Raw genomic sequence first — 24,482 nt, forward strand, 5'->3', positions numbered from 1 at the left:
CACAGTTTTGGCTGAATCACCACAAATAAAGAATACTTATGAACAGATTGGTATGACACTGACAAGAAGTTTCTTGACATCAAGCTGCATAGGAATCTGTTCTGGGTCTAGTGCTGTTCAACACTTATTAATTACTTGGATGCAGAAAAAGGGGGCTTCATGGTCAAGTCTGCAGATGACAACACAACAGAGGATTTTGAAATACTTGAGGACAGAAGTCAAAAGAATCTTGATAAATTTGGAAACTGAACTCTGTCTCTCACTAGCTATCTCTATATACATATAACGAAATGTGTGTGGGTATGTTTGGATGTATGTTTGCTTCTAAAAATCCAGAATGGCAGGTCCTATCTACTCCAAACCTTCCAAAAAAAAAAAAAATCACTGAATACCACCCAAATAAAATTATAGGCAAGTTATTTTTCACTCGATCCTTGTTGGGACTTCCATTGACTGGGATTACTTTGCTTCTCAGATAATTAACTGGTACCACTCCATTTTGGATGCAGTGAATTCAATTCAGTTGTCATTATTATATTGACGCTTGCCTTTTTGCTCCACATGAAATATTAAATGTTAAAAATGTAGTACTATGTTCTTTAAAAATAAACAATACTTTTTACCTAAATATGTTGCACTAAGTTCTTTGAAAATAAACAAATACTGCAATTACAAAAATGACAACCTAGGAGAAGAACAGGCACTTCAGCTAGTAGACAATAAAATTAAATTCAACAAAACAAATGCAAGGCCTTCTATGTAAAGGAGAAAATGCAAACATACCATACAGAATGAGGGGAATAACTGTCTAAAGCAGTAACATTGCCAAAAACAATCAGGATGTTATGGTAGAGCATACATTTGAGACAACAATGCAATGCAATCACAAAAAAAGCAAGTACAATTTTGGACTTCATTAACCAATATATTGAATGCAAGACGTGACAGGTGATACTACCACTCTACTCAGCACTGGTTAAGCCTATGCTGAAGTAATATGTACAGTTTTGGTGTCTGCGTTTTGAGAAGGATGTAGAGAAACTGGAGAAGATCCAGAGGCAAGTAACAAAGATGAAAGAGGGCTTGGTTCAGCCAAGTGACCTTCAGGGTTCCTTCCAAACCTATGATCCAGTTCTTACCTGGGGCTGGGAGATTCCTGGTAGGAAAAGGAGGGATGTTCAAGCTGCCTAACTTAGAGATGCTCCTTATCTCACAGAGCTGGAGAAAACCAAGGCACCTGGATTATGGAGAAAAATCCTATTCGAGGACAGCCTCCAAAAGGGTCAGAATTAAGGACTCTACTTCCAAGAGTGCAGAGTCAGCTGGAGTAGTTTATTAAACTCAACCCCCGGGAGGGATTGAGAAAGGCATTGTTATAGTAAATCCTCTGGACTTTGCCTAAAATGAATACACTGCAGGGAGAAAAGCAGAGTGCCAGTAACTTCCTCTACTAAGATGGACTTCTCTTTAGGAAAGGGAGGGGAGAAGGCAAACTGCAGAGCCAAATCACAATTTAGTATTTCTTACAAACTAGAAAGACTTAAACATGAAAGTTAACAAAATGATTGTTTTCTCCTGTGGTAAAAATGTGTAACTAGGCTGTAGTCAGCAAGAAGCATCAACAACATAGGAGTAGTCAGTGAAGTCTCTGGAGGAGATTGCTTATTTTATCCATTTAGAATCTTCTAGCATACTGACTGCTGTTGTATTTAGATGACTTGTGTGACTTTACTATGGATAAAGTGAAGTCTTTATGGTAAATCAAGACCACATGGCAGAAGATGAAAAAGCAAGTAATTAAAGCAGATGCTTCCCAGTAACACACTCCTTTGCAATGAGAATATCCATGTACTAGACCAGTATGAAGCATGGGAAGAATGGAAAGACATACTGGCAGTCTAAACTAAGCCATGAGAATGGTTCGATGGACTGGCCCATCAGCAATAAAACACTGGTGCATTTCTACTGGTGTTGTCTCTAAACATTTCTCTAATTTAAACTGTAAAGAGGTTATACAATATTAGTAACATTTTACATTTAACATCTGGAACAAGTCAGTGTCATGTATTTGTGACTAGATGCATTTGAACGTGTGGGCTTATCTGAAAAGCTCCTATGCCCTGTACTTTGCATTTCTAGGCAAATCATGCTAATTTTTGTTCTGCTTTGAGTGAACAGCCAAGTACACTTTATATTATTTAAAATCTATTGCCAAATGCAATTCAACTACAAGAGCTTTCTAACATTCATTTCAAGTTTATTCTTTTCAAGCCCAGAAATCCAGATAACATACGCAAAAGACTTATTGCCCTAATCTGAATATTTACCTAAACCATAGATAAGACAGTAATGTTAGAAACATTTGCTCATTCTCCATCTCCATCCATCCATCCCCTTTTAATTATAATTATTCCATCCTTTTTCATTACAACAGGAAACAGTCACTTGCAACACAAGCAAGCTGCACCAAATAAAATGGAACAACATCTGGATTGCCTAAAGAGGCTTTTTCTTTCTTTTCTTTCTTTAAGTCAAGCTGCTATGCACCAAGGCCTTTAGAAACTTCAGTAGACAAACTGTTGTAAAAAGGCAAGTCTTCTATCATATCCCAGGCCACATATTGCCACTTAAAAATCTCTTCTGCATTCAGTGAGCATTGCCTTTCCCAAACACTCTACATGACTACTGCACAATATCTTTTCCATTCTAATATTGCTCATTCAACATAGTATGCAGCGTATCAGTTGTCATCACTTGCATTTGCTGGAGCACACTGAAATCACTCCCGTCACCAAGCTCTGTTCTCCATGATTCCTCCATGTTTATGATAACTTTCTGGGAGAGAGACTTTGCTAAGAATGCTCCCATTACATCCTTTCTCTACGATTCTTTAAAGAGAGTCTCCAACACAGAACTCCCTGTTCTTGGGGGCTCCACAAGAGCAGGAGAACTAGCAGGTATTGAGGTATCACAAAGATACTCGAAACTGAGAGCAGGAGGAAACCAAGAAGTTCAGGCATACATCAAACAAAACAGAAACAATAATTTGAAGCATGTGGAGGGTTGTTTTTTATTTGACCCCTTTTCTACTTTCACTGTTTAAATTATCCAAAGGCAACACAATTACAAATTGAGCCCTACTCCTTTCTGTAATTTAGGAAGACAGGTCAGTCCAAGATGCATCTTCTTTTAAAAAAAAAAATCTTAGCAGAACTCAAACATTTTTAAAGGTTAGTTTCTCCCCCTCCCCCCTTTCCTTTAGTCTATGATATTTGTTGCATCTTTCTCCAAATTAGGTGCGTTTGTCTTACTGAAAAGATGGCTTTTAGCATTTCTTGGAAAATTAGCAGGAGGAGAATGCTAGGAGGAGACATCTTAAGTACACCTAGGACACTACTTTTAGATATCACTTGTCATGACTGCACCTATGGCCTCAGTCGGAAGCAACAGCTAGAAGATGTGGAAGGGCAAGAACTGACTTCTGAGGGAGATGAGGAAAGATATCCACCAAGCAAGAAGTTATATGCAGATGTTAGCAAGAGATCGGGAACAAAGATGTAGAAACCTAAAGGGTAAGCGTTAATTTCTTCATACAGATTAACATTCCCAGTCTCCTCTTGCATTCCAAAACTAGGTACTACCCCCACTTTAAGTCTTTCCACTATAACCCATTTCTTTAAACAATGCTGCCATCAAGTGTTCAACATGTGCATTGACTAGGCTTATTTTCACAATCCTGCAATTTTGTTATTGTGGTTTCTGAAGCTCAAATTTCCTCATTATTCCAATGCAGGATATTGAAATGGTATGACACATGATGGGGGGAAACAATATCAATTGTAAAAAGAGAGGGAAACTGAAGCATTTTAAAACAAGTTTTCATGAACTGGTCAGAGTCAAGAATAGGATGTTTCCAGCTGGATGGAACAAGATGCAATCTCTCACTCTCTAACTCCTCAATTTACACATTCACTGACTGGCTTTTTTGCACGCCTATCAGCCTCTGACTTCTTTACTATTCATTCCATCCAGGAAGAGCACACACCAATTGCAGATGCTTCCTCAGCCTGACAAAGGGTATTTATACCCAAAAGCTTCCTAAAAATAATTTTTCCAACTATTTGAGTTGGTCTAATAAAATATCAGATTCACCAAAACAACCTTGTCTATGTCCTTAGACCAACACAGCTGCAACCTATACCTGTTATCATTGGCAACATGGAGGGAGTACACACAGGTGTACATGCACCCCCTGAGATTGGCCATGCACCTCCTGGAAGTGCCAGCCATGAAACCAGAAGTGCATTTCCAGTTTTCACCCATGGCTCAGCAATCGGTCGCTGAAGACCCCATCCCTGTTGGTGATCTGGTGCCCTCCCCCAGCCTCAGGAGACACCAGTCACCCACGCCTGTTATTAAGCTATATTAAATCTATAAGAAGTGAACTCCAGCTCCAGGAGGCTTCACACCACACAAACCCCACATACCCACAACCACACCCTGCCCACACACGCATATACCCACACCTCCCAACATACCTTACACCCCCCCTCACATAGCCACATGGCCTCACAAACCCCACACATGCATCCACATATACCCTCCACCATACACACACCCACCCACTGCCCCAACCATACTCTATACATATGACATACAAGAGTACAACTGTTTTTATGCAATCACCTCTATATACACTATGCAAACATACATAAGTCAGGACAAAAATATTTTTTGAAATAAAATTAAAATGTGTTATAGTAGATGTTCGACTTTTAGTATATGATTTTTTTTCTGGTTCCAAGATGAGATGACAACCTCTGAAAGGAGTATTTCTGGGGGCAAGGGGAAGACCTTCCAGTGGCAAAACTCAGGGGAAGAACTTCTGGTCCCAAGATGGTGATTAGGGGGCAGGGCACCTGTCAAGGGGCAAAGCTACCCTTGCAGCCCTCAACAGCTCACCAAAACTCATTAAGCAGCTCTCCAGCTGAAATAATTGCCCACCCCCAATCTACAGAATACTGCTTACCTGCAATAGTGTGTGCATAAAGTCTACTACCAAATGTAAAAACGTGTAATTCATACAATTTGGCAATCTTTTCTAGGAATTCCTTGCAATGAGGACGCAAACGAGTATGCAGCATAGGCTCTCCTCGGCCTAACTGGAAATGGAATATTCCCTAAAAAAGAACAAATAATTAATAAAGAAGTCATATTTTGTACTCAAAATATGCCCAAAACACCTCCCTGTCTCTATTCTGTTCATGGCTCTTACTTCAGTCTGACAAATTTTTAGTTGGAAAAAAATTCAAAGAATGTTATAGTGATATGCGACTTTTTTACTTCTCTACATAGCCTGTTTCAATGCTTGGCCACTACCATAAATCAGAAAGTTCTTCCTAATCCACCAACCTAAACTACTTCTGCTGCAGCTTGAGGCCGTTGCTCATAGTCCTGTTCCCTATTTTGATACAGCCACAGAGAAAAAGCCCATCTCCATCCCCTTTGTAACTACCTTTCAGTTATTTGAAGACTGTTATCAAATCTCCCCCAAATCTCTTCTACAGACTAAATAGCCTGAGTTCGTTCAGCTTTTCTTCATAAACCATGCTTCTCAAGCATCTATAATCTTTTTTTGTTGCCCTCTGCTGGACTCTTTTCAATCCATTCACATCTTTCTTGAAACATGGGGCCCAAAACTGAACTCATTTCTCCAGCGGAGACCTCACCAGTACCGAATAAAGTAAATCACTTCCTTTGATTTACAGGAGACACGCTTGTTAAATGTAAACTGAAGAAACTGCTGGATTTTTTTTTTATTTTTTATTGAAACAGGAGCAAGCTGAATATGAGTCAACAGCGTATGATCCACTGTAACCCCCAGATCCTTCTCTGCAGTACTGTAGCCTAACTAGTCACACCCCAATCTGCATTTGGGCATACAATTATTCTGTCCCAAGTGTAGGCCTTCATTCTTAGCAAGTAAAATCATATACCAGTAATCAAGCCAGACACATGGACAATGTGAACTGAGTCTTCAGTTACACAATATTAATACAGGTTGATAATTTCCATTAGTGCAGAAGCTTAGTAGCTTCTCTGCAAAGCAACTTTTCCTACTAGCACCTGAAAAAAGCAAGCCAATCCTTACTTGCAAGAAAGAAAGGATTAAAGTGTTAAGCAAGTCACATGGTGTTTCTGGAAAAGATAGGGCAAAGTTAAAGAAATTGTTTATATTAACTTATTTTACGTTAAAATTGAAGAATCTTCTTCCTCTGCTCTAAAGCTGTAAACTTGAAAATACATAGAATTTTCTGTTGTGAAAACCTGTGTTTTAAAGCAACTAAAACAGGGAATGGAATATAGAAGTGTACAAATGATAGAAAATTGCTTTCTAATATAAATCAACTTAAATAACAAAGATGTTTAAATAATTAAATGTTTTAAATATACTTTTTATCTTGATAGTGTCCTTCATTTCTTTGAATTTTTCACTTATTTTCATCAATACCTTCATCACAGTGTATATACTCACAAACCTGACCCAAAAAAGTTTCAAGCCAAATTTCAATCAAAAGTAATTGCAAAAATGTAACAGCAAAAAACTATTTACCTTATTAGACATCTGCTGACAATGCTGTTCTGTAGTATGAATTAATGTCTGGTCCAAATCTACCATCAGTACAAGTTTTCGGTTCCGGTGTAGTCGCTGCTGATCTTCCCTTCCGAGTTGTTCAGCTTGCTATAAGAAAAGATTTACAGATCAAATTTACTTTGAAATAAGCCACTAATTGAGGTTTATTTCAAAACTAATTGAAAGTGTTGATTCTAAGCAATTTGGGGGGAGAGAATAGGACCACTAAGCCTCTATTTTAGGTACCTTTGCCAACCATTTTTCAGTTAAAAAATTCACAGCTTATAAAACTAAATGTTTCACAGGTTTTATAAAACCAGCTAAGAACAATACACATCTAACTACAAGTCATGAGGCCAAGATCCAGAAAAGAAACTAGGAATGTTGATAACTTGAAACATGTGAAATGGGCCCAATATTTCAAAAGTTCCTCAGCTGTCCACCCAAAAACTGAAGCACAGGATTACTGGTCAGTTCTGGAAAAAGAAATAGCTACTAAATTCAGTATTCAATTTCTACAGTTAGTAGATTATAAATACAAAATAATGCTGGCTAGATTACAACACTAAACTAAAACTATTAACGAGAAGAATCAATACTATTGCAAATGTAAACCAACTCTCTAGAAAGGCATGTTTGTTTGTACAGCTACTTTTTGTACTCTTGTTCCAGAAAGAGTAGAGTAATTAAATAGCCTGTGTTTATTTCCAACAGCTTAGTTGTTCAAAAGGTTTAGTTCAATAATCATGCCTCGCAAGGACTTGGAAGAGAGAGGTTTGTCATAGACTACAACACTACTAAAGAAATAGCAGGTCATTTCTATCATGTTCTTCACTGTTCTATGAGAAGCTGGGTTTCAAAAAGATGTTTCTGTCTTTTGAGTATATTTTAGGGGGCAAGAGTTGGACTGTCACAAACTTCTTATTTCTGAAGGAGACAAAAAACCAGAAAGGGTTCATTAGATTTTGAGGTTATAACTAGGGATCCTCATTTCCACCGATTAAAGAAAATCCCCAATTTTCAGCTCCAATCCACATTTTTTCATGATTTAAATGAAACACCACTAAATATAGATACAGATATACTGGAGTTTTATTTGAATCCCAAAGAGTGTGGATTTGGGGTTGCTTTTTTAAAATAAAAAATGGTGGATTTTTTTTTCAAATCAGAGAAAACCAGGATCCCTGGTTATAACCACAAAAACATCTCACCACTGCAGCAAACAGCAATGCTGTACAGCAGGTTCCAAGGGAATTGGCAAGATGTACCAATAATATCAACAGTGTTACGGGAAAAAAACCACAAACCTTAAATTATTCAATACATGGCTAATTAAAGACCCACATATCTTAGTTTACTCTCTACAGGTAAGGCCAAATATTCTATATTAAAACACATACAATTTGAGGGAAAAGATTTAATTTAGAAAAGATAACCATGAAACTATACCAAGCACATGACCGAAGAAGTGTGATTGAACTTGCCTCAGAGCTAACCATCAGTTCTGGGACACTATGAACCATAGACACAGTTGCTGTGGATAACGGCACATTCTGTTTTCCATTCTTGCTTGGTAACCTAATCAGGCAGGAAAAAGTCATAAGTTTTAGCAGAGTATTTTAATGCTAATGATTTCCATCAATGAAAGCCATACACCGTTAAAAACTTCAAAGTCAAACCAGTCACTGTCGAATAAAATCAATTTCATTTTAAATTTACAATTCAGTAGAATACTTTTCTGTCATAGCCTCTTTACTGGAAGTTTGAGAACAAAACTGATCACAGAACCCAAGAAGCTTACTATGAAAATCACGTAAGTATAACTTTTTGCTGTAATTTGTTCTGACAGTTTCTTGAACAATGACATATACAAGATCAAGGTGAAAGACTAGATATTAGTCAGCATTCAATACTAAGGATAGTTTTTAGATCATTATAAAATCTGTTGCACATTAGAGGAAATGTAACCACTGAATTGAAAACGGATTAGTAAGGGAGCCTCTGGAAAACTAACAACATGCCATTCAAATACTCTTCTCTAAACCAGCCTATCTATCTGCAGTTCTTTACAATGGTCTGTTCACATGCTGGAGAACACGGGAAACATTTACTTTCCAGTGGTATGCTAGCATAATGCTGCGTTTCTTCCTACAAAGCATGCAAAGAACTATTAAGCAGGCCTTACTTCTCTCCACAGCTTTTTATTTTTAAACAAAAGTGATTAAAGTACAAGTCTCTGAAAGCTGACCAAGAATGACACCACACAGTTCCATGCTCAAATCAATTTCCAGATTAAATAGATCAGTTTACAAGCAACTGCTAGGTTGCCAAACCTGAGCTCTTAAAAGCCAAGGTCAGATTTTTTTCAATTGTGCCCTACATGACTCCTTGTTCACCCTTTCAACTCTAGTAATTGCCTTGAATCAGAAGGGTTACTGAGGACAAAATGTGGTGCTGTAACAGACACCAGAATTCAATACATTCTCCTGGAATGTATAGTTTTGGGTTAAGAAAGAAGAGCGAGAAGGAACCCTGTACCAAAAAAAAAAAAAAAAAAAAAAGTGAGCCGATATAGGCTGGTAAGTCCTGCATATAGTACATAGCGCTGGTCAGAGACTCAAAGGTCGCACTGCCGGCCAGATGACAGGGCTCCAAGGGCCAGATTTTTTACTCCCTTATTTTATATGGTAAATTGATGTAAACAAATAATATTTGTAATATTACAGCAAACAGAACTAAAACAGAACATGGGCAAGCTCAATGCAAGCTTCTCTATATAGTTTTACTGCATCATGAAGCAGTACTGATACTATTTTTAGAGGTGCACCAATACATCAGTCCCATATGGGATCAGCACCAATATAAGGAGAATTGACTGAATCAGCAATAAGCTTTTTTTGGCTGATGCAGAGATGTGGGTTTTCCAGAAATTTTTTAATTGGAAAATTTTCCAGTGCCCTAACTAGAGCGTGATCTGATTTAGTATGTTTATTTGACTTATATTTAGTAAAGAAAACTAAAAAAGCACCACCATGTTAATTTTATTTCCTAATAGTGACAAGTATTTGAACTGAAGTATTTGATTAGGAAAAAAAAATTAAGTGCAGCAGACTTAGTGTGGTTTAAATGTTATATTCAAACAAATTCAAACCTTTATGTGGGAAGAAATTATTTTTATTGGAATAGTTGTAAAAATGTAAAGATGTTACACAATAGCATGTACTTCCCTTATATTGTTTGTTTAAATTTAAAAAACAAAACAAAAAGGCACTGAAAACTGTTGCCAGTAATTTTTAGCACACCCAAAGAGCTATACATGATATGCCGTGGTTGTCCACTCATCTACTTCAACAGAGTTTAATTTTCTTCCATTGAGGTCACTGTGGCACCTCCAGTTTCACTGTCACTACCAAAAAATCTCTATCAATGCACCCCTACTCTATTCAAATACTAAAATCTAAAATTCCACATATGAATCAGAAATGCAACAGAAATTATTTTAACCTAATTCATAGCCATTATTACCAGCCAAGTTTCCTACCTTTGAAAGGGACAGAAGAGTGAAGATGAGAAAGATTTGTAAGATTCAAGTTCTCTGATGGTCCGTGTAAATGGAAAAAAGCTTAAATGATCTGGCAATACTTACTGCGTCAAGTCCTGGCCACATTCTGCACACAATCCTTTCATAACAACAGGATGGCTACATCCTTCTAGTTTTACCAACACACACCTGGGAAGGGAAAGAAGAAAACAAAACAATAAACAAACCAACATTTAATTATTTTATTTGTTTCAGGACATATGTACTTTCTGACACAGATTTAAGTATACTACTTAATGGACCATCCAAAGCAATGGTAAATCATAACTAAACTTAATTCAGTTTTTCTGAATTTTCTCATTTATCAAATTATTTGAGTTAAACCTTTTTAAAGACATTAAAATACGTAATAATGGTAATCTACCTTCACCATAGCTATGAACTTCAGCATACTAACAAAACAGAATACTAGGCAAATAGAGGAGCTCAGTTTTCAATTCATGTACACTAAATACAGCCTCCTATTAACTCATTTCTTGCAAGTCTCAGGCCAGCAGGCACAAAGGACTACAGTAAAAGATATCCAGTTTGGGGAAGGGGCACTAATTACACTTTGTTTTCATATTAAGGATGAAAAACATATAGTACTTCAATCTTTCACAACTGTATTTTAGTTTATGACAGATGCCTCTGGAGTCGGTCACCTTTTATGTGGATGATAATTTATAATAATTACACATAGTATTATTTGGCTTCTTGAGCAATGAATAAAAAAAGTAATTGTACAAGTTAAAGATGAATCTAGAAAGAGAACACAGGCTACCTACTAATTTCCCTGTAGAAGGTAGATTTCTACTTTACAGAGGGCAAATCCTACAACTATGATTAAATTAAAGCACTAAGTTATTCAAATCCAGTTCTCAAGTTTCAAAAATGTTTTACAATATAATGTAATGGTTTGAATTTAAATACAAAACTCATCCTGACATTGCCAATTGCTCTTCCAGATACAGTCCAGAAGTACAAACCATTACACCTGCTACCTAAGAAAAAACACTAGCATAGTATAGTATTAAGCCTTGCCAATAACAAGAGGTCTCAAATATGGGTTTGGGGAAGGGGGAAGCTAGTTTATCATTTTCTGAGTTCCTAGACAATCAACGCTGATCATTTAAGTCACAAAAATGCAATTTACATACATGCCAAACATATAGCTATCCATGTGTATAGGGCTATTTGCCCAGGAGTAAGAGTGCCACCCTGTACATAAGTGGCATTTTTGAAAGTTGGACAGCCATGCAGATGACCAAATCTGGTCATCCAGGTGTGCATAAAAAAATTTTTAAAATGCCACACCAATGTGTCTCTGGTACACTTTAGGAATACCAAAAGCAATAAGCTTATAAAAGTTTGGTATTCCATGTGTATACTGGCACTGGCATTTGTCTGTGGCCTGAAATGTATGACTTCATAAAAGCAACTATCTATTCAGTGTGAAATCTTGTTTGTGCTCACAGCTTCTCGCAATGACAAATATGCATATTATAGGCTTTGGAATTTCTACTAAGAATTCATTTAAAAAAAATACATCTACAACTGCCTACTTTGAGCAGTATTCCACATTTACAGTGACCCAAAAGGAGACAGCTGTACTAAGAGAACTATCATAAATGCACCATGATGATGCTGATCTCTCCCATCCCAACACCTTTCCTCATGGCAGAAATGTTCTGTTGGGAGCAGTGGGATAACGATCAGAGAACGTATTAGTGCGAACCCTCACCTACCACTAAGGAACAACATTTATGTGGCAACTGCTTATCTATAAAAAACAGGGGTATGTTCCACTTCCTTTGATAGCATATGGTATTATCATCTGATTTAGCAGTCCCAGACATGAATGTTGTGCAAAATCTCTGCCCCACAGATAAGCACATCACAAACTTCTATCTAGTCTTAAGACCATTTATTATCCCTTCCCAACCCCGTTTGTACTTCTTCACCACTGGTTCCCCATACGCCATTTAGTGGGTCTTTGCTTGATTTTATTTTATTTATTCTAGGTGCCCTTTTAGGTTGTTCTGTTTCTCCTACTGTAAACCATCCAGAGTCTCTTGTTGGGAAGGGCAGCATATAAAACATGCAAGTAAACAACAAACAGCATATTTTCTTCCTGTACAAACTTGTCTGTGTCTCATAGAATCAGAGAAGTAGGGTCGGAAGGGACCTTGTAGATCTTCAAGTCCGACCCTCTGCCTGGGGGGGAGAAAAGACTGGACTCAAATGAGTCTCCTTCTCTCCCATGCACCCAGGTCCCTTCCACCAACTCCTCACCCCACTTAACATTTCCCCTTCAGTCCCAGTGGTGCCTGAGAGCAGCTACTTTTAAATCTCCTCCTGCGTAGTTCTTAGCATCCATATGGGAAGACCTGGAAGAGTACTCCAAACTCTACAGAACATACAATAGTATGGCTCTGCTTGAAAGACCCAACACTTCTGATGCCACATCAAACAACTAAACAGTTCAGGTAATTTCTATTATGCATCTAAGAGTTTCAAATTCTAAACACACTGTAGGGATTCAGACAGTTCTGGAGGACAAAGGATACAAAGTAACGTGCTAAATGTCCTAATTTATCTTTCCCCCTTAACCTTTGCTCTATTAAAAAAATAAGTGTGCAGATTCTTGAGAGTTTAAATTTTAAAACTTGAAAACCTGAGTTCACAGGTATTCTCTGATCACAAAGGCATACATTAAGAGATGTGCAAATTGTCACACAGCCAGGGTAACAGCATAGTGCACAAAAGGACCAGCTTATTTCCTCATATTTGAGGTGCAAATACGACACATATTCAAAATCCCCTTATTAATCCAATCCTCCAAGAGGCTCCTTCTCCAAATCAATAGACAGAAGATTTACAAGACTTGCATACATAGCCAACTAAAATACTCTACTAGTACAACTACAAAATGAAGGTATTTTGTTTACTTTTTAAAGGTGAACTTAAAATATTTTAAATATGAAATGTCTTTAAGATGTCAGATCATAAGCAGACTTTACAGAAAACACTGAATTCAAACATATTTCTTAGCTGGTGAGGCCCAAGTTCAGATTTCTGTATTTTCCCTTTTGTAACTGGCAATGTCTAACTTTTATAAGTAGAGCACCAACTCTCTAGTCTGTGTTCAATGTTAGCATAGCTGGCACTGTCAAGGAACCACAAAGGACCTAAACTCTCAGGTGTCAGCAGTTAAATAATGCCAAAAAATACAATGCATCTATTTAAGGCACATCCCTTTTCCCTTTCATAGTCCTTACAACACAGGGAGCAACCTATTATTTGGAGGCAAGCAAAGATAATTATGATCGAACATGGAAAAGTCTGACACAGGAAATCCCCAAAATTGAACTGATTGAAGTATTCATTGTTTTGTAGTCTAGGTACAGAACCGAGCTAACAAAGATGTGCTGCTTCTGGGACTTGCACCAATTTATTCAGTACTAGCTTGGGAATCTCCACATAGCGAAGACATACCTTTTGGGGAAAAAAAAAATACTTCGTTCAGGGAACCCTAAAGACCATACTTTCAATATGGGGAATAAAAAGTTAAGTCTCCACATAAACTGATTTCTCCAAACAGCAAGAATCTCCCATTCTTTTTTAATTACCTAAACTGAATAAAGAGAAGTAGTTTTTCAGTCAGGCGTCAGGCCATTCAGGACATAAAAACCTGACCATAGCAGCCAAATAACAGAAAGACTATTTGAAGAATCCATTAAAAACACTGTGACTGGTAGCATATTCAGAACAGGAAGGGACCTTTTGGGTCATCAAGACCAGTTCCCTGCTACAAGAGGTAAACAAAATCTTGTTCAGGATTTACAACAAGTGATTTTACTAACTTTGTCCATAGCCATCAAACTATATCCAGAAACAAACAAGAAAATAAACAAGAAACCAGTGCAAAAGTATGTATATGCATTGGTAGATCTTAAAGGCCCTGCCAAAGGCGGCCACCATTTCAGTACCACACAGAGCAAAAGACAAATAGATAGCATCTGGCAACCGCAGACAAATCACCATGAACATGAGTGTTCAGAAAACACTATGCAGACTTCAAGGAATTTTTCCAACCCTTCAAAGTCAAGTTGAACGGGAAACAGCAGGATTTTTTGGTCATAGAAATCAAATGCAAACTATTCACAATTCCAAATCTTTAAAACATGTGTAGACTTAAGACAAACAGCATTTCAAGAAATATATAAATGCCTGAAATGACCTGCAAAGTTATGTGCTCTGTGAGTGGGAAGGGGGCACTTAAATTAGAGCAACTTCAAGAGCCACACTAATTAAAGTGCCCGTAGTGTCTTGTGTATCAGCATCCCCATGCTTTGAAATGGCTGCAGGGGCGCTTTATCTAAAGCTCATGGAGCGAGCTTTAGATAAAGCGCCCTTGCCATTTTGAAGTGCGGGGATGCTGATGCACAAAATGCTGGAGCACAGTAATTACCATGCTCCAGCAGATTCTATTAATTGAGTCTGCTCCAATGTGCTGCAATTGCAGCGCCCTTCCTTCTTTAGTTTTAAGTTAAGATGCAAGTTCAAGTTCTGATGCCATCACTAGCATCTAATTATTTCATGATTTGATTACAACAAAAACAAAGCCTAGAATGCAGGAACAATTTCTTAGCTTGCCTTTGAGGTATCCCTGCAGTCCAAATCTATACATATTAAATAACTTGGGATTTTAAACAATATTTCAGTTCATATCTCTGTGATAGCCTAATGTATTGAAAACGTCTTTGAAGGTGGGAGGCAGGAGATATGTTATTAACTATGTGGAGCTATGTGTGCAGTTACCTGAAAGGAATGTTATCTTGAGATTGGGTTTTAGTTCCCTCCTAAGAAAAATGTCTCAAAATTGAATCAGGTTTTAAAAAGTAATTAAAAATAGGGCAGGGATGAGTGCACTACTTAAAGTCCCGTGCCAGTTTTGGAAAATGGGATTCTAAAATCCCCAAAACTTCTATTTTTTTGTTCTCTTTTATATGATAATGCTCAAGAGAGAGAAACAATGAACCCAGTTATATCCAAGTACATAAAGTTCACAAGTTAGAGAAAAATCACTCCCCAGTCTTTCATTTAGTCCTATTAGTGTCAATCCTAATAAAAGTTCAGTTAAGCAGTGTGGTTTTTAAGTCTACTACAACCTTTCAACTCAAAAGGGTCATGTTGTCAAACTGACATGTAAAACAGGAATGGTTTCAACTGTTAACCTGAGAAATACTACACAGACTATCTAGTTTTAACGTTTAAAATCCAAACAGCCCATTTTGGGTATTATAATCTGCAACTTCACCTCTAACTAAGGAAAAGCCTGGGACAGGGGTTGCACAGGCACCACGGTGCTGTTGGTGCAAGTTTGAAGCCACAATAGAAACACTCATGGTGTGGCCCCTTCAGATTCCAATAAAACTGCAAATTCTATTAAATACCTTGTCACAAGGACATGAAAAGGAAGGATTGAAAAGCCTGTACCTAAAAACAAATTCGTGGTTATCTGCCCATATCTTTCTAGTCATAAAAAAGAATGACTTCTTTGCACACACTCATGTGCATGTGTACACATGCACACATTCGTTTGACTAGAAAGGGAAACATGATTAAAAGAAGGCTTGCCTTTTCCACTGAAGCAAGCAGATAACACCTATGCTCTAATTTCAGTGCATTACAGCTTCCATAGCCACATAACAACATTAACAGCATCTGAAGTAAGCTTGGACTCAGGAAAGCTTATGCATCTGATTTAGTATACAAGGTACAACTCTATCCTGCCTTCCACATTAACCAAGCATGTTACCACTTGGTTTCTAGTTGCAGCTAGCTGTAAGACGCATATAAAAAGCTAATAGTATTTCATAGAAACTCAGCCTTACCATCCCCTTCTTTGCAGAAGGGCAAAAAAGGAAAAGTCTAACTAGTAACATATAAATCAAACAAGAACCTGAAATAGTAATCTTATATTACAGACAAGTTTCCTTCCCTCACACCATGGTGCACACAGCAAAGTCAGTAAAGTATATAAAACAAGCGAAGTACAAGAGATGACACAGTACTTAAACGAAAAAGCTTGTAACTTAAAGAAATTGTACTTATATGGAAGTGTTTTCCTTCATAGTTAGGGACCTACTCAAATAGTGATTTCACTGATTGTGTGGAAGTCATGAAACTGGGTAATCTCTGCAAAAAAATTAAGTGCTGGCTTTCTACCAATCAGCAGCAGGGGGCAGGACCACTAGGCCCCCTTGGCCAGAGGCATGGTGGGCCCCCATCATAATACGCCCATGAAAATGGCTGCAGGGTCCACAATATTGGCTGGCCCCTGCCTCAAGTTGGGTAGACACCTATTCATAGTATAAGTGCTCCAGGTTCCGACAGCTAATACACACTCAGCACCTCCTCTTCCCCCATATCATTTTCTACTGCCCCATTACCATTTCTCCAAGGTTCTCTATCCTGTTTCTACTCCGATCCTATGGTCTTAGAAAGAACAATCGAAGTAAAGAATAAGAGTTTAAAAAAACCCTCAAGTACGATTTGACAATCAAACACTATTGAGAAGCCAAGGAAGAGGGAAAATAAAAACAAGAACGATTTAGATCCTAGAACTATTAACTCAGTTAGCTTTATAACTCATTGTCCTATGAGAACTACACAATACCTGAAATCTTTTGCCATTCCACCTGCCAGCGTAACAAACACTTGTTCTAAGATTTGTGTTAAGAAAACAAAACTAGTGTGCTCCAATACTTCAAATTTAAATGGAACGTCACAAATTAAGATTCTCAGGAATGCTATTAAGTAAGTATCTACAAGTCAAATTTAATATTCATTAAGTCTTATAAATCACAACAGCTTCTCCATATAGCGTTGAAGTAGGCTAGTACAAATCATTCAAGCTTACATGTGACATTTTTAAATGTAGGAAATAAGTCCACCAATTAAGTTACATCGTGCTATCTTCAGGCAAGTGATTTTAGTGGCACAGCACTGATGATAACGCACACCTGAGAAGTAAGAAAAAAAGAATCAAACAAACTGATTGTGGAGTTTCCCCTTAATGCTCTTACCAATTGATGAGAGTAGTGTTCATAACTATGCTGCTAGGCAACTTTGCACTTCTCTGCCACAGCTGCCACGCTACAGCAGTCTCCAGCCTCCCCAACTGTATTCTATTCAAATCTCAGGCCTCAAGCAATCATCTCTCTCACAAGGTAAAAATCATACTATTCTCCCACTCTCAAAGCAGACCCCATATGCAGTTCCCTATAATCACAACTAGCTCAGAGGTCTGGCTTCTCTTTGGTTCCCACAATTTTATTCCCACAGGTTGATAAGGTGTGCAAGTTAAAACAGCATTCTTCAAAACACACACACACACACCAACCCTTGGCTCAATATAATTAAAGATCCCAAACCAACTACATGCCTATCTACCCATTTTCTGCATGGAACAATCCATTTTTATAACCCTTTGAGTCTAATGCAGTCCGAGTCACAGTCTGGTCCAGAAGCAGGAGATGGGAAGAGGGGGCAAGGGCACGCACGCACTAAAGAGGAAGCATCACTTCAGCAAAATGGCCTTCCAGACTGAGTTTAAGGGAGAACCTGCCCCTATACTTCCTGTAAGGAAAAAACAAATGTAGCATTCCAACATTTTTTCTAGGTTTCTGTATCCATTCCATGTCCTCAAGTATATAAGCAGGAAAGGGAAGTACAGTATATGCATGTGTGCACATATTTTAAAAATATTTGCAAAACGATTCAGTTGTTTTAGAATAGGAAAGCTGAGAAATACAGTGTACAGCTGACCAATATTTAAAAAAAAATGCAGCTCCCTCTACCTTTTTTTTAAAATTTTTTTAAGAGCTCTATCCCCTTTATATTTTGAAGTAGAAATTTAATACAGAGAAACCTTCTGAATAAGGAATATATATTTTACAATGATCTAGTGAAAACCTGTTTTGGTTTAGCAAGTAAAATATAGATATGAACATGAGGCAAACAGTGGATTTTTCCAACAATCAGTGATTTTTCTTTTTCATCAAAACTAACTAGAACCAAACCACTGAGAGATTTACTACTGGATGCACAAAACCATTGAGTAAAAATAACATGCTGTTATGCAAGTAATTTATTCTGTATGCGCCCCCTGAAAGAAGCAAGTCTTTGGAAGTTATCTAAGTGGGATGATCATTAATGTAGAGTGCTCAAGGGATATAACATTCTCCTGACATCTGCATGCTGAATGAAGGCAGAAGCCTTGTAAGAATAAACTTGTACACAACTAAAGGCTAATATATTGCATACCTAACAGGTGTAAAGTAAAGGCTGAGTAGGAGATCTCAACAGTGCTAGTTCCCACACTGAGTGAATCTATGTGGATTCCTAACAAACACAGGTGTTCTTTTTTTCCCCTTTCTTGGAGGTTTCTTGTGCATACTCTGCCCCATATCTAATTTCAATTTCAATCCAGTTAATTTCCATTCAAGTTAACAACTTCCAGCCTTCCCAGGGGATGTGCAAATTTCCAGCAATGCGTTATTTTTCAAGTTCACGTGCAGATTCATAGCCAGCTTAATTTTTATACCAAGACAGTCTAAACAGATAACCATGAAAACAACAACAACAAAAAGACTGCATGCAGCCTTGAAAGGGAGGACACATTATTGCTCTTCAGCAGGTATTCCAAGGTAAGAGGGAAACATTTAAGATTCTACGACACTTTGCATATCACTATTATCATCTCTTCAGACCAAAATACATATCCATAAGAAACAGAGAAGAAAGTTGTTGTCCCTTACAGGTCCAGGCTAGGAGAATAAACAAACCCCATATCACATACCACACTACTGTCTCTTGGCAAAGAGAAACTTTCATTGGATATCACCAGTTTCTACTGAAACCTAAGCTTTCACTGAAACCAATTCCATTTCTAACATTTATTATATGAAGAAAATTTTTCAAATTAAAACTGCTCCAATTTGTATCTTCCCATGTCTGTGAAGAGGCGGCTTTTCAGCACCCCGAGTACACAGCTTGGCTGGTTTTCAGGCTACTGCAGCCCAACAAGGCTTCACTGCTACTTTTTAAAGTTCTGTTGACAGTGACGTTGCTGCCCGTAATCAGGTAATTTCACTCTGGGACAAGTTTTATGCAGTGACAGAAGCAGGCACTAAATCTTTGTGCAGACCACCACAAAAGAAGACAAGGCTGGAGAACAGAATATACTGCTTGTACATCACCTTGGTAGAAATCTCAGTACTTTCTGCATTCCAGTCTCACGTCGGTACTGCTCTCAGAGAAACCCCAATATCTTTCCTAGTCATACTTGATGAGCAGACCTAGCTCTCTAGGTAGACACCTAGCAAAGTATCTAAACCAAACTGAAGTCCAAGTACAATTTAAGGGTGGACATGTAAAAGGAAAAAGTAAATGGCTCAAGTTGGAAGAGTATGTATTTTCTTTCTTCTCCCTCTAAATGCTGGAGGGGTAAGAATGCAGAAGAAACTGTGTAGGGAAGCGGACAGCATACAGTATAAGGAAGAAAATGAAGAAAGGAAACACTGAACATTCGAGACAGTATAGATCATGATCTATTTCTGGAAAAAAAAAAGTGGAATATAAAGCCAAGTTGGAAAAAAAAGTAGTCAAGAGAGATGTAAACAGGGATTGTCAAATGTTATTTGACAAACCTCACTAGTGTTGCATAAATAATGTATTCAAAAACTTTTTGCACCATTCAATTAGTTCTACAGCCGGTCAAATATTTGACAAATACTAAGGACATGTTTTGAATAATACAGCAGAAAAAATATTTGTCTAGGGCAAATGATGCTTTCTAGAGTTTATTAGAACTATAAACAACACCGTAAACAGCATGTCAACATTTTAGCATTTTAAATTGTAGAACACATGGTGCTGCAGGATTGGGAGTACAGCAGTTTTTCATCCAGACTACTGAATTAAATCAAGGAACCCTTACACCACAGACAACTGCTTTCGATCCCTGTTCTTTTTAGTTTTCCTCAAGTCAAATGACACTTGAAATAAACACCAAATAACAACGCTATACAGTGTGAAATTTTAGGCAGACTTCTCACCCTTGACTGAAGTCATTGCACTGGAATGCAAAGTAGGCTATCACTGCAAGTGAGACATATTCTGTAGTTTACTACACAGTGTGAGTTAATTTAACAGGGCCAGAGACTAAAACAAAGCAGACAAGTACCTTGGAATTATGAAGTAATAATTCCATTAAGCAGTTCACCCAACAAGTCAGGAGATCACATTCAAAGTTTACATAGTAACTGGGGACCCAGAAAGGATGTAACAGCATATTTATAAAGTCTCACATAAAATATTGTTTCAGCACAGAGTGCTGACATATCAGTACTCCTTTTAAATCAGCTAACTTTGGTGAAAACTGCTGGCAATAAGAAGAATACCCCTTAAAAATAGAGCAAGAAAGCAAGGCCAAACCTGATACTATAGACAGCAAGCGAGCAATTTTTGGCATTTTCTTATTGCTAGTACCATACACAAAAGTTGTGTTAAGATCAAAGACCTCAAACCCATGTCTGCTGTCAACACTGCTGTATACAGTTCCTAAGGGATCAAACAATATGCTCCCTCTGGTAGATGACCTTAATTTACAGGTGCAATATCACATCCACATACTAAGAGATACCAGAACTCAGTTTAGCCATTTCTCCTTTAACAAAAAATCCCAAATGGCATCTTTTTATAAAGAGACACTTGCATTAGAAAAATCCTTATTTGTTTTGTTAGTCCTGGTTTAGGGAAATGTATGCTATTAAAACTAGTATCATTTTACAAATCTAGTCAGTCACACTGTGTACTCTGTACTTAGTTCAAATGATATACTAGTGGGGTTTTCTCATATTTACATTCTCTTACAGTAATTAGGTCATAAGATCAAAGGACTGCAAGCAAGTCTTTCTTCAATTTCTTTTCTTAAGAGCAAATTAACATTCTGATGGAAATATTTTTATACATTTTTGTTTGTTAAACAAAAAGTTAGGAGGCAAATTAGACCTAACTGCATTTCTCTGGAAGGCTGACAAATCCAACCGGTCATTTTTAGGGAACATGGATATACAAACGCACATCCTTCCAGAATGTTGGAAGGAATACTTTTGTATTAGTTACTTATACAGTCCCCATTACAACACCCCTAATACAAAAGATACAAACATGCCTCCCCACATTTTGCAAATGAGGAATCAAGGCAAAGAGATAAAATGACTTCTCACATCATACAGCAAACCTGTACTTGAGCAAGGAAATGAATCATCTAAGTCTTTAAGTACTAGCACCAAAACTACTAGGCCATCATCCCTTCTCTGTGCATTAAGTTGCCAATTTCCTTTTATGGTGATCCATAAATACTAAAGTAACAACAACCTGCAAGAAAGCGTACCAGCCCAATATCCAAAGCTCCAGAAGAAGAGCATTTGATCACAACCAATTTTTCAAAACTGAATGCAGCTTACGTAGCTTCTAGTACTTTACTAAGTCCAAAGCAACCAGCACCAGTCTATTTCTTTTTAAAAAGGAAAAGTACATGTCTGCTAATTGTGATCAACTAGACTAAGAGTCAGAGAATCCAGCACAAGTACTGAGCATACTAATTTCCATGCAATGAGGTGAAGTGTTTATATTTGCTGCCATCAAATCTAACATAAACCCATATTCCAGTGTATACTGTTTTCTGAAAACCCTGCTGTCTTAAATCACAGAAGTCTTTATTATGTTAGGTATTAAAAGTAAAAGAAACAACTGTTCAACATTTTAATACCCAGCAGTGCCACAAATGTTCTTGATTTTGGTCCAGATACATAACTATGTCTTCACCTGACCCCCCCAAATTATATTATTGTTTCCATGATTTAGTTTTCATATCCTCTTTTCATGGACTTCTCCAAAGCCCTCAAAGAAGCAAGCAGTAACTTCTGAGGTACCTTCTCTCTGTCTGTTTCAGATGAATAGCCATAAAACATCCATCACCAATATATGCTGCCTTGTGCTAAAACAACACTTGTAAAAGCCCATACTTTCTCTCTTGCACAATCATTAAAAAAAGACTAAGAGTATGCTTTCAAGAACCAGGAGCACACTTCACTGCTTTTATACATGCATTTCCTATTACTATTTACATCAAAGGTTCAGCTTGCTTACATGTTTTGACACATACTTCTTGGAGCTTAAAAAATATCTAGTTACACAGGTTTTCTACAAATACCACTGTCTTTCATTAAGACAAACTCAGGCCTTGATACATCCATCTGTCTCAAAAGAACTGCACTAAAAGAAAATAACTTGCCACCATAAAACAAAGGAAGTAGAAGTTTTCAATGGTTTCCTGTTGAGAAGATCTGCTTGAAGTGAAGGGTAGGAAAGTCATTAGATGAACAACACACAGGGCTGAAAGATCCCATTCAAAAGTTGAAACTACTTTTAAGTTCTTAAAAAAAAAAAAAAAAAAAAAAAAAAAAAAGGATAGCAAACAAGTCACTCAGGAGAAGCTTGTATGCAAGGTTACTGAAACAAAGCAGTTTCAGATTCAGTAACAAAGACTAAAGAGTAAAAACAAAATAACCCCCAAAATTACCCCACACACTTGCTCTCTCAAATACAGAGAACTGGTCACACCCCAGGTACTTATAAGCCACACCCTGTACATTAAAATATTGTAGTGTTCATGGTAACAACGTTGTAGTAAACACGAGTCCCAATAAGTCGTGTCATCATGCCATTAAAGACCTGGCTGTCAAGTGAAAATCCAACATTATACAGCAAGAGCTTTGTTATCTAGCACCCATGGGGAATGGGGAGTGCCGGATAACAAAATATGACGGTTAATTGAGAGGCCCAGCATTTGCCTGTTTAGGCTGCTGCTTCTCCTGCCATGTCCAGGGTGTCGCCACCCCTCCTGCAGGACAGAGAGGCAGCCCCCGCGCAGCCTGCTATGCCCCAGGCTGTGGGGGCTCAGCAGCGCAGGCTGCTTTACCCTGGGCCATGGGGGCTCGGTGAAATGAAAAGTGCAATGGTGGGCACTTCCAGTTTCGCTTTTACCTTACAAGCCGGCATGCTGGATTGCAAGATGCCAGTTAAGGCAGCTTTTACTGTATTAAGCTAAACAAGAATCAAGAAGCAGCAAGGTTGGAAGGGACCTCCAAAGGTCATCTACTCCAACCCCCTTCCTGAGGCAAGGTCATTCCTACCTAAACTATCCTGCGCAATCCATAATCTAAATGCTTCGTAAAACCACTGTCAACCCTGACAACACAGACCTGACACCCTAACCTGCCACAGGTAAAGCAGGGGACCACGGCATCTCACATCCTGCTTCTGTGAAATGCTGTCAATACATGCTCAAGAAATCCTGGGTCGAGGGCCATGCCCCCACTAGAGAGGAAGGCAAAACCCCCTGCAATCAGTATGAGTCTGACCACAGGGTAGAATGAGAAGCTGGAGACTTTTGTTGTTTGATCCCTGCTGCTCTTCTAGGGCACAAATTACAAACAAAACTGAACAAGCTGCCTGAAGACAGACTCCAAGCCAACAGCGTGGACACGCTGTGGCAGCTCCCAGACCCTTACATCAGGGGCCAAGAACAAGCCATGTGCAAGTCTGTTTCGGCTCTTCTACAGTGTGAGAAAGCAGAGCGCGCTGCTCTGCAGATGACGCGCCAGCCCCAAGTGCTCCATCCCAGGCCAGGGAAATCACTCCAGCTCCACTCCTGCCGCTCACCCTTGCCTGCCCCAAAACATCTCGCTGACCTCCCCCACAGGCATCACCCACTAAGCGCAGCACGTGGGGCCAGGCCAAGCCACCCCAGTGAGGGGGGATGCAAGGCACAACCTGCCACCACGGGGCTCCAGTCGCTCTGCCACCAAGTGGAGTGGGTCCTGGCGGCCATCTGCCCACCTGCCTATTCACCTGTGCCTATCTGTTTGCCCACCCACCCTTGCGTGCCTCTGTGCCTATCCATCTGTTCCTGTTCTCATAGAGTGGCTCAATGGTAAAATGAAAAGAGCACAAGTCTGTCTGCCTGCCTAACCGACCCTGCTCATCCTTGTGCGTCTACCCCTCCGCCCGTCCCCGTGCGTGTATGTGCCCGCCCCGCCCCGGCGCTTCCAGCCGCAGCCGCTCACCCCGGGGCGACGACCTGTCCGGGCCGCGCGCACAGCTCCCGCACGACGCCGGGCCGCTCCGCCT

At 38.6% G+C, this 24,482-nt stretch overlaps 1 protein-coding gene across 3 annotated transcripts in view; it reads right to left on the reverse strand.

Moving 5' to 3' along the window:
* CTDP1 (CTD phosphatase subunit 1) overlaps positions 1 to 24,476 on the reverse strand; it is a 209,738-nt gene extending 185,262 nt beyond the window's left edge. For all 3 annotated transcript variants that reach the window (XM_019524040.1, XM_019524046.1, XM_019524054.1), the window contains exons 1-5: positions 24,419 to 24,476; positions 10,281 to 10,364; positions 8,119 to 8,212; positions 6,614 to 6,742; positions 5,030 to 5,180 (exon numbers count right to left, since the gene is read on the reverse strand). In XM_019524040.1, coding sequence (XP_019379585.1) covers positions 5,030 to 5,180; positions 6,614 to 6,742; positions 8,119 to 8,212; positions 10,281 to 10,321 — 415 coding nt within the window. In that variant the 5' untranslated portion in view covers positions 10,322 to 10,364; positions 24,419 to 24,476. The remainder of the gene's footprint in view (positions 1 to 5,029; positions 5,181 to 6,613; positions 6,743 to 8,118; positions 8,213 to 10,280; positions 10,365 to 24,418) is intronic.
* Positions 24,477 to 24,482: the final 6 nt, after the last annotated feature.

The sequence above is a fragment of the Gavialis gangeticus genome, unplaced genomic scaffold (assembly GCF_001723915.1).
Source record: "Gavialis gangeticus isolate Ggan-Ray unplaced genomic scaffold, GavGan_comp1, whole genome shotgun sequence".
Lineage (NCBI taxonomy): Eukaryota > Metazoa > Chordata > Crocodylia > Gavialidae > Gavialis > Gavialis gangeticus.